This window comes from Apis florea, unplaced genomic scaffold (assembly GCF_048593485.1).
Source record: "Apis florea isolate Af1SG1 unplaced genomic scaffold, ASM4859348v1 contig_1645_pilon, whole genome shotgun sequence".
Lineage (NCBI taxonomy): Eukaryota > Metazoa > Arthropoda > Insecta > Hymenoptera > Apidae > Apis > Apis florea.
Window position 1 is genome coordinate 234,782 of NW_028256430.1, and position 19,777 is coordinate 254,558.

Genomic DNA, 19,777 nt, shown 5'->3' on the forward strand with positions numbered 1-19,777 from the left:
CTAGTGATTTTTTTGAAAGAAAGCTACGAGGTTAGCAATAGCAACCTTTCGTGGAAAATCGATTAAATCCAGGTATATGGTAGAAACTCGACTAGTTTCATGTTGTTGCGTGATCGTTGTCGTTCACTATACAGTTTTGGCCGATGGCGGCTGTCAATTGGTGTACCTCTACTTTTTGTCGAATAAATTTTTATAAATCGTTAAATAATTTTGAAAATTTTTATTCGTAAATAGTCATTACGCATTTATATTGAATTGATTTTTCTATGAGACTGTGAAATTAGCATTTACAACATTTGTATGACATCGGGCAAAGAAACAATGGGGTAAGTGAACGTGGTGGTATTCTGCACCGCCTTTTAAGGGTGTGTAATATATGTACACACAAAGTATGATTTTCATATCGCATATAAATACGATAAACTGTTCTTAATTTTTTTATTACCGAATACCATCAATTGATATAAAATAGGTCGGTTTCATTGTATTAGCTAATGAATAGTGCTATCCTTTCTTGTCTATTTACTATCATATTCTCGACATCATCGCAGTTACGCATTTAGATGGGTGCGTACATAAGAAGACTCTGGACCACAATGTTTTTCTTTTTTTTATCTATATATAACCGTGAAATAAAATAGCGAAAGTGGGATAAATCGACCCCGCGTGAAATGTGTTTATTCTAGTTGTTTACTCGTGCATTATTTGATATATTTTTAAATTCAAATTATGAAAATCAATTCTGTGAATTGTAGAAATATTTACTACATATTTATCCTACTGTTTTTTAATATAATTATATATTAATTATAGCAAATATTCAAATATCGTTTTTTGATAATAAATGAAAAATTTTATATAAAATTTTTTTTAAATTAATTTTATAAATGATTTTATATTTTATTAAATACTTTGTTAAATATTAATTATTTTTGTTGTAGTTATTTTTCATATGAAATAAATTTATTAAAATTGTTTATTTTAAACAATGTATATAAATTGTACATATATTGCATGTGTGAAAAATTAAAATATCTAAATAAAAATATAATTGTTTTTTATAAAAAATATAACTGAAAGATGCTCATTCATATTTATTTTATTTGATTTCCTCCAAATTTATACAATATAATCTGTATTATTATAATGTTAAATTGTAACATTATTAGATTTCCAAATTTATATAACATAATCCGAATTATTATAATATTAAATTGTAACATTATTAGATTTTCATTCCATTAATTTTAAGGCATGTAAAATAATATGTATATTTGACATTTTTTAATGTACTTAATTTTGTTATGTTTCTGTGGAATATACATGTAATAAAATATGTTTTACAAAAAAAAATAAACTTCAAGATATTGATATATATTCGTTATTATTAAAATACCTATAATTTTTATTTTGAATATAAGATATAAATAGATGCTGCATGTATAAGTTAAATCAATATATTTAAGTACCTAAGTTTCTTGCTTTTAATAAATTGCAGCGAACAACCAATTTTCACGTGTAAAGCACACGTGTTTCATATTGATCCTAAGACAAAAAGATCTTGGGTATCAGCATCTACAGCAGCAGTCTCTATTTCATTTTTTTATGACTCAACAAGGAGTTTATACAGAATAATTTCTGTAGAAGGAACAAAGGTAATTAAAAACCAACTTATAAAAAAATAAATTTGTAATGTATTTAAAAATCATCTAATTCTTTTTTTTTTTTTTTAGGCAGTAATAAATAGCACTATTACTCCAAATATGACCTTTACAAAAACATCACAGAAATTTGGACAATGGTCAGATGTTAGAGCTAATACTATATATGGTCTTGGTTTTTCATCTGAAGTAGAATTAGGAAAGGTTTGTGAAATGTACTTTAATTTAATGTATAACTATATATATATCAATATTAAAGATAATATTATTCATTTGGCAGTTTATAGAGAAATTTCAAGAAGTGAAGGAGGCCACTAAATTAGCTAGTGCTAAATTACAATCAAACAGTTCATCTGTTACACCTGCTACTAGTGCAAATGTTAGCCCAATTACATCACGATCGGGTATGCCATCATCAGAACAAGATCTTATAGATCCACCAAATTCATCGATGATTAATTCCAATGTGTCAGCATCAAATAATCCCAATCCAAATGCCAACGTGATTTCCACACAAAATAGTGTGTCTTTGGTAAGCAGCAGTCCCTTACCTGGTAGTTGTCAAAATAAAGTGGATGATGAATTGAAAAATACAGTCCATTCAAGATCACAGAGTGTTTCTCAGCAGAGTACAGAAAGTCCACAACATCAAGGGAAATCAGCACAACTTACAACACAAGGGGGACAATCAGCTGAAATGCAACTTAAGTATGAGAATGATAGGCTGAAACTTGCATTAGCACAAAGTTCTGCAAATGCTAAAAAATGGGAGGTATGGTTTAATATATATTAAAATAAATATACATATTATATAAATTAATTATTATATATAATTATATAATATATAATATAATTCATTATAAAAAATTTGATAGGTTGAATTAACTACATTAAAAACAAATAATGCCAGATTAACAAGTGCATTACAAGAATCTACAGCTAATGTTGATGAATGGAAAAGACAACTACAATTATATAAAGAAGACAATGCAAGGATCAAGGCCAAATATGCAGATCTAGAAGCTGGAAAAATAGCAGAAGGCAATAGTGAAGCATTAAGGTTGAGAGTTGAAGCATTAGAAAGTGAACTTAGAACAAAAAATGAAGAAATCAAAGCTCTTACTATAGCTACAAAAAATAAAGATTTTGTAGTATGTATATATTATAAGATATAATATTATTAAATATTAATAATTATTCAAATGATTTTGAAATATGAAATATTATTTTATAAATAAGATTTATTGTATTAATTATTATCTGTTTAAAATGATTTTAAAAAGCATAATAATTCAATAATTTTTTTTTAATAATGAGAAGAACTTAAAAAAATACTATTTTAAGTGAAATATCTAATTATACATTCAAATAATCTATAATTTTATTTTTTAGGCCTTACAGAAAGAAAATCAAGAACTTCGTGAAATGTTAAGGGTTGTCCATGAACAATTAGAACTTGCATTAAGTGCAAATAAAGTCCAAAAACAAAATTTGGATACATTAAATGCTAGATTAGCTGGGTACATACAAGATTTGGTAACTGTACATCGAGAAATTACAAATACATTGCAATCTTAAGTTTACATGTAGTGATGTTTAAGAATATTCTTCATGGGAGTTTTGTATTTATGATATAAGCAAAATATACAAATGGACGGTGTAGATTAATACAAAGGGAAAGGTTCCAAAAAAATATGCATAGTAAACAGAAATCTCAAAAAGTAAACTAAGAATATCTATCTTTAAATAATAAAGATAGATTACATCTTTTTAAAATATTTATTCTGTATTAAGTTAATAATAATATTTGATGTTTTTCTTTACAACTCTTTGTGCCATACTCATATTGTATATAAAAATGTTTTTTTTTAACATCATTTTATATATATATATTTACATATACAAAAAATAAATATAATTTTTTTTATTTTTTGCAGAGATGGAAACAAATCTTATCTTAGATTTTATATTGTATCATAAAAATATTTTAAAATTATTTTTAGAGGTTATTTAATTAAAATTTAATTAAAATATTATTTAATTAAAATTTATTATATTATGTTTTTACATAAATCAACTACTACAATCAATTTTATTAATTTTTTTTTAAATTTATATTTCTGCACAGAACATAAATCTTATTTAAATATTATATAGATTATAACATATTGTATCATAGAAATTATTTTTACAGGTTATTTGATTAAAATTTATATTGTTTTTACATAAATTTTTATAATCAATTTTTATTAATTATGAAGATTAAATTTACGTATACATAAATAATTCATTTTTTCATAATTTTGTTTTAATATTTGAAAAATAAATTACAATTGCAATTATAATATACCATCGTCACCAAACTAATATTATTTCACTGATTTCTGTCAATCTTTGACTCACTATTAAACTATAACTTTTACGATATTTTTACAACTATTATTAAAATTATCAATGCTATTATAACTACCTCCACTGCTATTATTGCACTACTAATTGCTGTTATTATTGCTTATAGTATCATCGTTAGTGCTATTTCTATAACTGTTACAACTGTTAATCATGTTATCATTATATGCCTACAAAAAACTTTTATGATATTTAGAAACATAAAACATATCAAAAACGTCACGAGATTTAATGTGATATATGTTTCTCGATGTTTTTTGGAACTTAGCCCCTTGAAGACTACAAAAAAAAAATTCAGTTACCCATGAACACAACTAAGAAAACTGCACAATTAACATTAGTAACGTTTTAGCGATATTCAATTATGTAGTATAACTATTTAATTCAGCTGTACATTGTATCCATATTGTTCTAGCACATATTATTTACCTTTATTAATAGAATAAAAAAATATATAAAATTGAAGAGTCTGGCATGAGTTGTACAGAACCATTGATATCTAATATAAAGTATGACATGAAAAAATATATTATAGAACCCATTTACAATGGGTAACTTAGTAGTTTAAATACAAAACTTTACCAGATATTTTAAGAATGAAAAAAGATGTTTTTGATGTGTGAAATATTTTGTTAATTTTTTTATGAAAACCTGATCGTTATTAATTTATTGTTAAAAAAAAAATAAATGAAATTTTTTCTAACGTAAATGATTTATTATTCATTTATTACTAGTTTTTTAAATAGTTTTTCTATAGCAATCAAGCCAGATATTCTTCAATATGTTGTTTAAATATATAGTATAGATTCACTAGGAAACAAAATTTGCCGAAGGATGCTGACCGATCGTCATAAAGATATTGAGGTGATATTTCTTGTAACAATAATTTCTAGTAGTAAATAAAGTGCAAAATACTAAACAAAGCACTTTTTATTGTACTGACAGTATGTATGTATGTACGTAAAATTGTTATGGAAATGAATTTTAAATTGGAGGAATTGGAAACAAAAGCCTCGCTTGCCACATGTAATCTTAATAAAACATTTTCAGATGGCTTTCTTGTGTTCTATTATCATATTTTCTATTCATATTTTTATATATCAATATTATATGATAAATTTGATTTAATAATTGTTATGAATACTTTTTTATATTTTTGTTACATGTATATATTCATAATTGAAAACTAAAATTATGGAAATATGATAAAAAATTTATTATTTTGCTTCATTACTTTATATATTTAAAAAAAAATGTATTACTTATAAATGATATTGATTTTTCATTTTACAATATTCAAGTTGTATATTTCAATACATTTTATGTATGTTTATGATAGAAATCTTTAAGAAAATCTCATACATAAAATATAAAATTGAATTATATTCTTACATTATGTAATGATTAATATAGTAATTAAATTATGTTTATATAACATAAGATATGTAAACATATTCATAATATGAATGATATTTAATTAAGTTAAAAATTATTCAAGTAATGATACAAAATAAATAGAGAAAAAATCAGTAATAAATGAGTATATTTATATCATAATTAAATTTTATAAAGAATAAAAATAGATTAAAGACATTTGATTTTTTATATAAAATATAATGAATTTTAATAATATTAATATTTTATTTTATTTTAAAATAATACTTAATTCAATTTTTTATCTAACAAAATCAGTTGTTACTATTTATCTCTTATTTTTTATTTTAATTATATGAATTATATGAATTATATATTTATATTAAAATAATTTTATATTTTATATGATTTTGGAATTTTTTTTTATTACTTATTTATTTTATTTACATATATTAATATTTTTAAATAATTATTATTTGTTTTATACTTTGATGAAATAACCTAATTAAATTAAATACATAAATTTTTATTTATTCATAATTTACATACAAACACATAATTTAACATTTTTTTTATAATTAACATTCATAAATAACATATTGTTGCAAATTTTCTTAAAATAAATATTTTATTTTATTATATACATATAGTTGAATTAAATTTTATTACTAAATTTATTAATTATATTTATTATTAATTAAAAAGAAAATTAGTATCATAAAATTTTTTATAATTGTTTTCTATCATTGTTTTTTATAATTGTCTATGTTTTAAATATTAAAATAAGTTAAAAATTTTAAAATAAAGTTTAATGCATAGAAATTTGTTATAATAAATATAAAAGAATATGTAAATAATAGAAATTAATTAAATTTTATAAAAAATAAAAAGAGATTAAAGACATTTGATTTTTTATATAAAATATAATGAATTTTAATAATAAATGACAAGTAATTCATAAACATTTCTTAATTATAAAACAAAGAATAACAATTGATTGGTTTGTTCATATTAGTATTTATTAAAAAATTGTTTATTGTTATTATACTTTAACTTTATTCATTTAATATAATATAATATTTATTTAATATAAAAATATATATTTATTAAAATATCTTTATGATAAAACTTTTTATATTGTTTCTTTGTTATTATAATAATAATAATTTTAAGATTATTAAATAAATTATATTAATCAATAAAGTAAAATATTATTCATTAATATAATTATTACAATTAAATAATATATAATTGATATATTATTTAAAATAATTATTTATTTTTCTAAATATGTTTTAAATTGTTTTTGAAAAATAATTTAAATTGTTAAATTAAATAAATTTTAATAGAATATTTTATTCTATTTAAACTTTTTTTATTTGCTATTGACTCAATTTGAAAAATATATAGCAGATTCTCCCGCTTTTTTAAGCATGTATAATGCACTGATACTATCTATAGTTTATCATAAGATACATATTCTGCATCAATAACGTAAAATAAGAACATAACAGTGTGTAAAAAAATTTTATATTTGCAAATATTAGAAGATGAAACAGTTACATATTGATTGACATTTGCGATTATAAAGTTGTAGTGAATTCTATTAAGTATACTTACTATTTCGAAACGCAAAAAGTGACCGAAATATTGTGTAAGAATTAAAGTTGTAAAATCGTTGCCAAGTTTACAAGTTTACTCATTTAGTGGAAAATTTTCTGTCTTGTTATTTATAACTTATTTATAAAACAAATAGGTAATGAATTTATATATTAAGAGTTTATATGAATAGCTATGTAAATGTATAAAAAAAAAAAATTATAAAACTAATAACTCTTCTATTTAACACAATAATTATATTATTATTGTATTTACTATATTATATTTAAAAAAAGTATATATTTAATTAGTTATGTTTCTGATCATCTATTTTTGAAGCACATATATATATATATGTATATATGTACATATATATACATATATATATATATATACACATATATTTATATGTATAATATGATCAAATTTATAATTGTATAAATTCCGGCATAACCTTTTAATTTATTTTTGCTTCCTGCATTTGTTTAAATAGCTACCTTCTCTGATCAAATTCTATTAGTTTTATATTGCAAATAATTTTTAAATAAATGTTGCAGATAAAAAATGGTAGTGCTTAGTAATTTTCTTGCACCACAAGAAGGAATACGTCATGAAGAGCAAAATACTACCGTGTACATTAATGATAGAGAAGTAGGAAAAGGAACTCTGTATATTACAGAAAGGTAAAAATTGAAATAAAGCAAAGTTTTATATTTAATTATATTGTATCCATATTTTAATATAATTTTTATATTGGTAGCTTACTTTCTTGGGTAAATTATGATACACAACAAGGATTTTCACTAGAATATCCTCATATATCATTACATGCCATATCACGAGATGAACAAGTACATCCAAGACAATGTTTATATATTATGGTTGATGCAAAAGTTGATCTTCCAGGTATATAAGATTATTTAATTATTTTTCAGAATTTAAAAATAAATATAATTTAGTAGTATATGACAATAAAAACTAAATTTTTATTAAAAATATTAAAATTATATCTCATCTTTACAATAATTTAATATAATACTTTACATAGATGTATCATTATCACCAGCTTCTGATAGTGGTTCAGAAAATGAATTTGAAGATGCGGATACACCTATTACGGAAATGCGGTTTGCTCCTGACAACACAAATAATTTAGAGGCAATGTTTCAGGCAATGAATCAATGCCAAGCACTTCATCCTGATCCACAAGATAGTTTTTCTGATGGTAAGTAAACTTATTATTACAATCTTTTATCAACAATTTAATATTTTATGAGATCTTATATATCTTTATAGCTGAAGAAGATATTTATGAAGATGCAGAAGAAGATGATTTTGAACATTATGATGTTGGTGCTGGTGATGCTCCCTACATTTTACCAACAGGTAAAATTTAAAAATTTTAATTAAAATAATTATTTTTACATTAATTCAATAAATTTAATATTAAAGTATATGTATAAATATATGTATATAAATAATTTTTATAAAAAGTTTTTATTTAGAAGATTTTTTTATTGTCATTCTATACTTTTAGAACAAATAGGTACCAATCATAATGGAACAGAAGCAGATGATGCTATGGATATAGAAGCAGGTCAATTTGAGGATGCAGAAGAAGATCTATAAAGTATGGAGATAATATAATGCAAGCACGCATTTAGTATTAATTTATAATTACCAGTATCATATACCATGGTAGATATGTGATATTATGGCAGACTGTATAAGAGAGCAGTATCAAACATAAAAACAGCTAACATTTATTTATATTCATTTTGTACACGGTAATAATTTCTTAGATAAAAATAAATAATTGTATATCAAATTTAACTCCTTATTTGTATGTATATTTGTATTTGTTTTTTAGAAAATTATTAATTTTTTACATTTATTTATACAATAAAAATGAAACTTAATATAACAAAATTCTTTGAAAATATCTGCATACGCGCGTGCGAAAGAAAAATATACTAATATTTATGAAAACTTATCCATTTTAAAGTAACACAATTTCGTGATTAATTTTAAATGTATATATATTGTATCTTTTTTATTGTTAATAAATGTTTAAGTTATTAAAAAAATGTCAAAATATAATTTAGCAATAAAAAACTTTTATTATGTCAATATGTAAATTTTAATTGCAAAATTTGCATTTTGACAAACAATACTGGTGTAAAAATTTAGTTAAATATTTTTTTTTTAATTTAAAAATTATTATCTGTAAATGATATATTATTTTATATTTATGACATGCCAAAATTATTTTATTTAAATGTATCAATTGTGTATCAAAATTGTTTTTCTTTAGAATAATTATTTTTCATTTAAATATATAGAAGTACATATTGACACGTATGACGCATTTGTGTATTTTTAATTGTAAAATGTATTTTTACACCAAAAATCATATAGTATGATTGAAAATCCATTTAAATAATGTATATGTAGATATGTATTCTAAATTAAAAATAAAAAATTATTAATTTGTTATAAATTCTACACAAAAATATGGATTTCAAATAGTCTGTAACTTAGATCACTTGTGATTTTCTAATAGGAAAGTATTAATTTGTTCCAAAAACATTAAAATATTAAATCTACCGTATTTTTTTAGGACCAAAAATAAGATCAGCATCTGGTGCACCTTTGGGATGATTATATTTTTGTCGCCGTTCTCTATTCAAGTTTACCGTTACTGGCTTGGTACTCTGATTAATTGTTTCTTGATAATCTTCTTCCTCTTGTCTTTCTGTAATATTTAATGTCAATCTTTTAACTCGTTCTTTTTCTTCTTTCTGTTCTTGTTCTCTGTTTCGAAGATTCATTGCTAATTCTGATGATACTGGAACTGCTAAATTTTTGTATTGTTGTTTGTTACCTTTTCTCAACATAAGTACAAAATCAACTGTACTATTATCAGAAGGTCTTTCTTGTAATTGTTCATATGTTTTTTTAGTACTTTTTACATGTAAAGGAACTGAAATATCTACTTGTTGTGGTTTTACTGAATCTCGCATTCTATCTTGTATATTATCTGAAACCATCTTATCAAGAGCAGACAAAAAATCATCATCTTCAGGACAACTTACTCTTCTAGGACCAGCTGGTAATGCTGCATTTAATTCTGTGACATCCATAATAACACCATCAGTACCACCTTCTGAAAGACTTTGATCTCCTTGGGTATTTTCTTGTGTACCCATAGTGTAATCTCTTTCTGCATCAGCAGTCCAATCTTCTTCTGATTGTGCTTCAGAACAATCTTCAGATTCTTCAAAATGTAAATCAGCCACACCTTTTGCATCTCCACTACCATTTCCAGATGTTACAGCTATGTCTTCATCTCCTTCAGCAATTACACTCATATCAGATTCTACATCAGTACGTTCAGTACCATCTTCTGCAATAGGATTTCCAAGAGTAGGATATAATGTATTTCGTAATTCTTCTACAGCACATTGTGCTTCTTTATAACTTTGAAACAATTGCATTTTGGGTCTCAACATTGTTAATGTATCACGATACATATAATCTATACCCACTGGAAATGGATTTTCTGAAGTCCAAATAGGATCTGTATATTTAAACCAATAGTAATTTTGAAAGAATATTAAGAAATAATCAAGTTTTTTCTTGCTAGACCCACCACTAAAATACTGTCCACAAGTTTCTAATAATGTACAAACTAATCGAATTCTAAAAAGATGATCAGGTGGATCTAAAATACTTGGTATGGAATGATCCATGCTAACTCCAAATGTAATCAAAAGATATAACGTCCGAAAAATATCTCCACTTTCTACCATACGATAATTATACAATTCTCCGAGATATTTAACCATAGCAATGCGGCGTTGATTAAATTTTGGTAAATTTATTTCCATGCATAGTCTTATATCTTCTAATACACCATCTACTACATGAGGGCCTATAGTTTCATAATGTGCAACAAGTCCAGCTAATAAACTTCCTACACATCGAATATTTAAATATTTAACATTATATGCGGCAGTGAGACATTTAATAGCATAAGATGATACACTTTCATCTTCCCAGTCTAATTTGCGCATCCATTTAAGAACTTTATCAGTATTTGTTTTTGAAAGATCTTGATATAATAATTTTCTTATGAATTCGTGAATAGGAGGTCTATCTTTTTTAGATACACCTCCTGTAGATTCTGGTGGATTTACATAATAATATGCATTCTCAATTATTGTTACATAACGTGAATCTAGTGCAGTAACTGCCTTTTTACGCATCATTTGTTCTAAATATACTTTTGTTCTTTGATGTGAATCTGGTGAACAAAATAAGTATCTTCCACATGTTTCTAATAAATTACATGCCATTTCAATATGATGATGCGTAAAATCGTGTAACAAAACTTTTAAGCAATATAAAGCTTCTATTTTGGAATAAAGTTTAAATTTAACAAGCTCACCAATGTATCTAACAACTTTTACTTTTGATTCAATATTGATTTGATCCTTTTTGCGTACATGATATTTAAAATCATGTTTTAACATTGAACATAAATCATTTCCTACATCAGACATAACAGGATAAAGAATAGCCGCTAATCGTGAATAAAATGGTAATAGATCTAAACGAATTCTAGAAACACCAAACAATGCCTTCACTAACTTTTTTTTGTTATGTTTTGTGTTCAGATTCATTAAGAAATGTACTGCTGCATTATCAATTAATTCACGATTTACACAATTTGGTAAATGTGTTATAAATGCATCTAAAAGTATTTTATTACTTATATTTGAAACCTGTGGTTCTTCCACTTCTGCTTCAGGTTCATCTACTTTTTCAGTTTCTTCTAGTTCATCAAATGTTATTTCCTCATCTAAAGCTTCTTCACTTATTGGAACATCTTGTTTAGGTACTTCTTTCAAATATGATCCTGGAAGAAAAACTGTTAAATCTGGTAAAACTTCATAAAATCGTCTGGTTTCTTCATCTCCCCACATATCTTCTAGAATGCTATTTTCTTCTCCTTCACTAATCATTTTCAATGATTCTTCTGCTTCTGCTTTCATTTCACTATCTATAGGGAGTTCTGGCATGGGTTCATCTAAAGTATCAGAAAAACTTTGTACATTATTAAGTAAACGATCATAAGATACTTGAAGACTTTCAAGTTTTTCTTTTCTTTCAGAGCTTAGTTCACCTCTAGTTTGTAAAATTTTTCTATTTTGTTTTTCAAATGCTTGAAGATCTTTATGTTCTTTTAATAAATGCTTACATAATGAATTATAATAGTCTCGTAATAATAATCTAACATTTTGTTGTTTATCAGGAGAAAGTAATTTGCTTTTAGGTATGGTTGTACTTAACTTTTCAGATATTTCCCTTACTTTTTTGGGTACAAGACCTGCATAATCTTCTCCACAATGTTTACAAAAACTTAATATAATACTTGCATTATTATGTTCTTCTTTATCCATATTAATTAAAACAGTTAATGCAGAACCAAGCAAAGGTAATCCTTGCTTATGGGTAAAAATTCCTGCATTAACTAGTTCAGCATAAAATCGAAGATCTACTCTAAGTTTGCTTGGATTCGTAATTTTATCCACAACTTTTAGAGATAAAATTCTTTGCCAATTTTCAAAAAAATGAGTTGAAAATTCTGCATATGTCTGGTGTAAGAAACTGCATACTTTAATAGCAGGTGCAACATCTGTCATTTTTAATTTAGCATCCACCAAAGCAGTAGCAACTTCACTTACATATTTTGTCAAATTTAAATGTGTCATATCTTTTAAAACTGTATCTAACTGTGTACTACTAAAATTTTTTAATTTTTTGACAAATGTGGTATTTCTTTTCAATGTTGAATCTAATTTGCTAAAGTATGTTTCAGGTGGTCTATTAGGATTTAAATTGGCTGCTCGTATTTCTTCTTTTGCATTCAGTCGTTGTTCTGTTTCTTTTATATAATCAGTCAAATATTGTTTATCTTCTTCAGATACAGCATCTTGTTCCGAAATTACTTCTGCTGTTTCTGGTGCTGCTTCTTCAACTTCTGACATTGTTTAAATCTATTACATAAAAAATATACATGCTTGAAAAATGTCATTTAGAAAAAATACTTATAAATGAGAATTAATTTATATCAAAGAATTAATGTAAAAAATAATTCACATAAAAAAATTTATAATCTAAGAATTAATATTTTTTTAAAGAGTAAATATAAATATTTGATAAAATATAATTTATATGCTTCTAAATTCAGAAATTATCAAATTATCAAAAATTACAGAAATAAAATAAAACATAATTACAGTTAATAACTTCTTTATTTTAAAAAATATTACATTTATTCATACCGTATTATATATTTTTTTATACATAATATAATTTCTTTTTATTTATTTCAATATATTACAACTAATGTACGATATTTTTATGTTTATGACACGTAATATAAAATATAATAAAAACTAAAAAATTATATGAAAGAGATTGAAAATAAAAAATGTATTTATGTTATTTTATATAATTGTAATATAAATGTTTTGAAATTATTTACTTACAATTTTTAAATGCAGGAAGGTTATTTTATGGCAGACGACAACTGATTTCTTACCATAGATGAGATACGGAATAGACTTAACATCCCATATATCATATTATTGTCATTTTTGATGTTACCGATGCAACGTAGAATATAATTGCAACACAGATAAGATATAGAGATACATATTCAACGGGATTTTATGTTTGTAGCCTATGTTCTGAAATACCGATAGCACAAAAAATCAGGATATTTGATATGCCCTCTACGATTAGTACACTAGAGTGAATGAAATATATTCAATCAATCACAAGAATTGATAAAGTCAATAGAATTTAAAGACAATTTTTTTGATGTTTTTTCATAAATATTTCTAAATATGTATTATACATTGAATTGTAGATTTTTTTTTTTACTAAATAATTTACATTCATGAATTGAATTATTATGATATATAAATATATAAAAATAAACATGTATAAGATGTATAAACTTATAAAAATTGTATCGAATAGATTTTGTTAAGAATTTTAATCAATAGATTAAGCAAAAAATTAATCAATTATTAAATTATATAAATTTTGCGATATATAGACAAAGAGATCAAATATTAAAGGAGGACCGAGATAGGATACAAATTAGAGAATCAGCGTCATCTTCAGAGTGCCGCACATGAAACTAATATAAAAAAAGAAAGCAAATAATAGAGAAAGATAGAAATATGTTAGGAATTAACTGTTAGTGCCATCTCTTGAGCAGTAAAAACATTTTTTCAAAGACGGTAAAGTAGAATAAGAATTAAGAACCAGTGCCATCTCTCTTTTTTTAATTTGTAAAAAAAAACTTTAAATACTGTTTGCACTCAAGAGATGGCGGTAGCAATCAATTCTGATCTTATTTCTATCCTTTTCTATAAGTTTTATCTGTGGCAATCCAAAGATGGCACTACTTTCCTAATTTTTATCTTATACTTCTATATTTCATACTTCTATCCTTTTTCCACTCTTCCTATCTATCTTTGTAGTAAAAATTTATACATTTAAGAAATGATTCAAATATCTGATTAACTTTTATTGTTTCAAAGCTTTTTTGAATTTCATATTTCACAATTTTTTGATTTTTTTTTTTAATTTAATTCTTATCTTTTGATTCTTATTTTTAAAAATGATATAGTTTTATTTCAAAAAATAGATATAGAAAAAAAACTTTAAAATTAAAATAAAAGAAGAATTAAAAATTTAAAAAAAATGGCAACTTATCCTTAAAGATAAGGATATATGAAAAAATGTATTAAAGAAATTATTTTTAAAATATATTAAGTTTATCAATTTTTATGATTTTATGAAATTGAATATAATTTCCTGCATTCATTGTTATAAACTAAGTTATAATTTTTATACAAAAATATCATACACTAGATATAGATTGTCTGTGACTAGATATAAAAGATTCCTATATTTAATTTATGGTTAGATTATATGTAGTATGTAGACGGAACATTTTGATCTTTTTTAAAGTCGGTATTTCAGAATATATACAAATTTTGTAAAATGTTCATTTATTTTTTTGTGATTATAGCGCTACAATCTTATTCTATGCTGAATTGATAATAACAACGAAATGATAATGAGCTTTTAAAATACGTGGAACGAAAAATGCATTGAATGCCGATTCTTATATTATTATATTTCATCCATAATAATAGATGTATTCTATATTTCATTTATGATTGCAATATTTTCACGATAAAATCTATTTACAAATGCATTAAGATACACTGTATTGCAACACTATCTAACGGTATATATATGAACTAATAATATAGAAAAATATATAGCAGCGAAATTTCAAATAATTCGATCAGATATATATATTTAGAATTAATTTATTATTAAAAAGAATTATCATAATTTTCTCATTATAATAAATTATAATAAAAATTTAATAAAAATGTAAGATATATATATATGTGTGTGTAATGTACATGAATTGTTTGAATAATTGGAATTTTATTATAATCAATAATTGATCCTTAAATACAATTTTTCTACATATAAAATTTTTACAATTAAAACTGTCATTAACTATCAATTAGTATATAATCCAAACAATAAATTGTTATACTAAAAATAGTTTACTTTGTTAGTTTCATATGATAAAAGTTCAAAAATACATATTTATCGCAATAATAAATATAAAGAAAGATAATAATTGCGAATAATTTATATATTCGAATATTAGTTACAATATATTAAAATAATATAAAAGAAAATAATTTGTGAATATACGATCTATTTATTTGTTTATATCAATATTACATTATACTGTGATAACAATTATATTTTCATACATCATTTTTTCATGTTCTTATCATATCGATATCCCAAAAGTGTTCAAAGATAAAATAAACTCGATCAGCGAACGTCAATAACGCGATGCCACGGATGAAATGGACGAAAGAGAGCAAAAATCGAATTCGTTCGTTTTCTCGTTCGATGGTCCGCGATATTATTTCGCAAAGATAACACGTTCAATCGTGATCTTGCGCAAAGCTTGCCAACCTTACGGGACAACGACGTACACGTGCGTGTAATCCCCAGAAATAGTTGTCCCCAAACCGACCTAATTTGTCCATCTATCTGTCTGCCACGTTCCACTTAAAATGTGCACTAAAAACGCTATGCTTAATGGATTGTCCGGCACACGCTTTCATTAACAAGGCTTGAAGCCATGGCCGTGGAAAATATCGGACGAACCGAACTGACGAGCTCGTTTCGTTACTTTTTCACACGTGAAAATTAACTCATATTTTTCTTCCTCTTTTTTTTTTTTTTTTTTTTTGAAAGAAAGAATGGAAATGATTTTCGAAAGTTAGAAAGAGAGGTCTCAAAATACTAACTAATTCCGATTTTTCAATGAGAATTTTGTACAGTGATGGATTTTATGAAAATATTAAGTTAACAAGATATAAAGTAAATCTGATTTTGATCGTATACAAAGAAACGAGATTTATTAATTTTAAAACAATGATTTTTATGTAAGAAAACATTTTTTACATTTATCTCTTGTTATAAACTTTAAGATTTAAAGTTTTTAATTACGATGACGATACGCAATACGTAATTTTACGTAAATCATATAAAATGAAGATTTTACGAAGGGCTTTTGGTATTTAGAAACTGATGTTATTACTGTTCCGCTAATGGATAGAAGCTTGTCTACGTCGTTGAGAATAATGTTAAACTATGGAGTGGGATAAAATTAAAATATAATTATTATTATAGCCATGTAACCATGGGCACGTATACTATATCCCTGAGGTGTACACATGTGGCATCAATATTATTGTATCATTACGTTACGTATACTCGTACACAATAATTCATGTGTTATGTAGTATACAAACAAAATGTCATATCGGGTAGAATTGAATTGTATTTCTCTCGTATTTTCCAAACATTATAATTAATCTTCGAGAAATTTATTAATGTAATTGTATAATTAATTGATCTGGCTTATTTTATCAATGTACGAACAATTATTTAATAGATTAACATTATTGGGATAATTAGTTGCTTAGGTTAAAGTGAAGATGAATCGTAATCAATTGTAATTATTTTCCCACGATTAATACAAAAATTCCTGAGTATGCAGGGTTGATTATTCCAATTTATTTTACCTAATCCACGATTTAGACGAGGTTAATCAAAACATTTATCTTTGTTCAAAAGTCACGCGTTCAATACTTTTGAATCATCCTGTATGCGGGTAATTGCATCGTCTACGAATGGTTATGCATACCAACAACGAAATTTTCATCTTCCACGTGGAGGAACAGTGTCGATGTATTAATCCTATATCCTTTTTTCCTATAACGACGTTCAAATCCAAAAATTGATCAAACATTTGTTCCAATTAATGTGTTAAAAAAGTAAGTCTTTCAACAATTTAATAACACTCCAATCCAATTATAATAACATTTCTTAAAAATTACTTTCTCCCCAAAAAATTCATCAAAATATCTCCCTCCTTTATTTAATTTATAAAATTGATTTTCTTCGTGCAAGCTTGGAAGATGGCCACTGTAAAATTAATTTAAATTACTTTCTTGTTAATTCTTGTCAATAACACTATTTTTATTTTCAGGGGGAGAGAGAGAGGGAGAGAGAGAGAGAGAGCAGCCTGTCTAAAAAAATCCGTCCAAGATTAATCATACAATTAACGGTTGTTTGAAAGTTTTATGAAGAATTTGGGAATTTTCGTAGGAAAAAATTCAAAACTCTGCGAAAAATAATATCGATTAAAGGCGGCGTAATCGGGCCGACAATCTCTCGCGAGACCGTTTTCAGATGAGGCACTCTTAATTGGAAAGGCACATGCAACTTCTCCGGTAAATGCGACAGATTCCATCAACGCGAAAATCCTTGGGAAGAGAGGCTAATTACTAATTAGTAAGGCGAATGTAGAAACGAGGAATAATTAACGAGAGAGGGCGGGCACCTAGAATTGTTAACTGCATGTTGTAGCTCGGTTATAACCAGTTAAATTTCGAAGAAATTCTCCGCTCCATTCTTCATTAACGTTTAAATACCGGTTTCAATTGCTTTATTAACCATCAAGATCTTTAATTCACTCAAATCGATTCCTGAAACGTATGTACGAATCGTAGAAACAGATGATGTGTGAACAATAGGGGAGAAAAGAAAGGGGACAGTTTTATATCGTATCAATTTGTTGTTGCATGATAAATATTTAAGGATTCGATCATTTCAACAATTTATTTATCGTTTGAAATAATGTTCGAATAAGATAAATGATGGAGGGAATATTGAGGTTCGATCAACAGCATTTTTAATTCATATTTTGCAGGTCTTTTAATACATTCTTCCTATTTTGTATACTTCTGCTTCATTCTGTTTCTATATATAAAGGAATCTATACAATTTCATCGTTCCCTCAGTTCTCTGAGACTTATTCAAAGATATTACAAAATCTAATTACTTAAATTACGTAAAAGAAAACCAGGGCATTTTCATTATTGATGAAATTAAGTGCTAGTTTTAAGATCTATAAAAAAAAGGTATATATTGTATGGAGACATATTCAATGGAGAAATGATTTCAAGTGAATCTCAATTCATATTTATTTACACATTTTCAATTTCTTTTCTTATCAATTTTAAAAACCGTTATTAATTATATTTTATGTTGTACAAATTCTTTCTACTCTTATTCATAATTTTCTGAAATTAAAAGATTTTATTATCTGTATTATTTTTCCACTCTAAAATATGTAAACATTGTTGATGTTTGTCTATGAAGAAAATCGAAAAAAAGTTTTGTTGTTGAATTTCTATCTTGATTTCACATTCGAAAATGTTGGTGTAGTAATGGCCACGAAGAGTTAAAGTAGGTTAAACAATTCTGTAGCAAAGAAGTAAAGAAGTTTGGTAAAAATAAAAAATTATACAGTTTCCTAGGTATCGTACATTTCTTCTGATCCATTGTTGAAGAAAAATTTATGTAAAAAAAATTATCACATTAAAACTGAGTGTCAAAATTATGAAAAATTCTACTTTAATAGTAAAGTTTCCACAATTGAATCAACACCTACTATTACCAATATTCATAAGTTTGCAATAACAATAATTAACTGAGGTTATAAAAAAATAAAATTGAAGAAATCTGATTGTACACTGTGATTTTTTTAACCAATATTTGAAATGTTGCTCAATACATATATATATATCAAAGATAAATAATTAAAATACAACAAGTAACAATAATCGATACAAAAAAATATTTAACCGACCTCTCTGCTAAATCTTGAAAAGAAAAAAAAACATTTTATCAAAGTTTTCACAAAACGAAAGAGATGAACAGATATATATAAAATGCACATACACAGAGATATATTAAATCCTTTTATGTTCCATCCTTATGCAAACGTGAATGGGTTACAAAATAGAAATCGTGGAAGGAAGAAAAAGAAATAAAAGGTAAGCAGCAATGGAGAGGGTCACATTTTCAGAAAACGATTCACGTTTCCACATTATTTCCTCGCGAAAGAGAATTCGCAGACGCAATTTCTCGAATTGTGGAAAGCCGTGGAGGAGAAAGGGGGACGATGCAAAATCTTACAATTTTTTATCAGCCTTTTACGAAACATCAAAGGAGTTATAGTTGGATGAAGAACT

At 24.8% G+C, this 19,777-nt stretch overlaps 3 protein-coding genes across 5 annotated transcripts; 2 read left to right on the plus strand and 1 right to left on the minus strand.

Annotated features, from left to right (window-relative positions):
- Window positions 1-33: 33 nt before the first annotated feature.
- homer (protein) lies at window positions 34-3,244 on the plus strand. 2 transcript variants are annotated; one of them, XM_012492180.3, is made up of 7 exons: window positions 34-326; window positions 1,499-1,655; window positions 1,734-1,865; window positions 1,942-2,193; window positions 2,290-2,433; window positions 2,537-2,812; window positions 3,054-3,244. In XM_012492180.3, exons 1-7 carry the CDS (start codon window positions 301-303, stop codon window positions 3,237-3,239), a joined length of 1,173 nt encoding a protein of 390 aa, XP_012347634.1. In that variant the 5' UTR covers window positions 34-300; the 3' UTR covers window positions 3,240-3,244. The 2 variants fall into 2 exon arrangements, with proteins under 2 accessions (XP_012347634.1, XP_003697684.1); XM_003697636.4 differs by having other exon boundaries at window positions 1,942-2,433.
- Window positions 3,245-4,365: 1,121 nt separating this feature from the next.
- On the plus strand, window positions 4,366-8,876 carry icln (chloride nucleotide-sensitive channel icln). Of its 2 annotated transcripts, none has more exons than XM_031919262.2 (6): window positions 4,366-4,934; window positions 7,601-7,726; window positions 7,804-7,949; window positions 8,092-8,268; window positions 8,340-8,429; window positions 8,581-8,876. In XM_031919262.2, the coding sequence occupies exons 2-6, from the start codon at window positions 7,608-7,610 to the stop codon at window positions 8,670-8,672; spliced, it is 624 nt and encodes a 207-aa protein (XP_031775122.1). In that variant the 5' UTR covers window positions 4,366-4,934; window positions 7,601-7,607; the 3' UTR covers window positions 8,673-8,876. The 2 variants fall into 2 exon arrangements, with proteins under 2 accessions (XP_031775122.1, XP_003697669.1); XM_003697621.4 differs by lacking the exon at window positions 4,366-4,934 and adding an exon at window positions 6,817-7,200.
- Window positions 8,872-14,249, minus strand: Upf2 (UPF2 regulator of nonsense mediated mRNA decay). Its single transcript, XM_003697641.4, has 2 exons — window positions 13,601-14,249; window positions 8,872-13,105 (listed from the first exon to the last, which is right to left on the minus strand). Exon 2 carries the CDS (start codon window positions 13,094-13,096, stop codon window positions 9,647-9,649), a length of 3,450 nt encoding a protein of 1,149 aa, XP_003697689.1. The 5' UTR covers window positions 13,097-13,105; window positions 13,601-14,249; the 3' UTR covers window positions 8,872-9,646.
- Window positions 14,250-19,777: the final 5,528 nt, after the last annotated feature.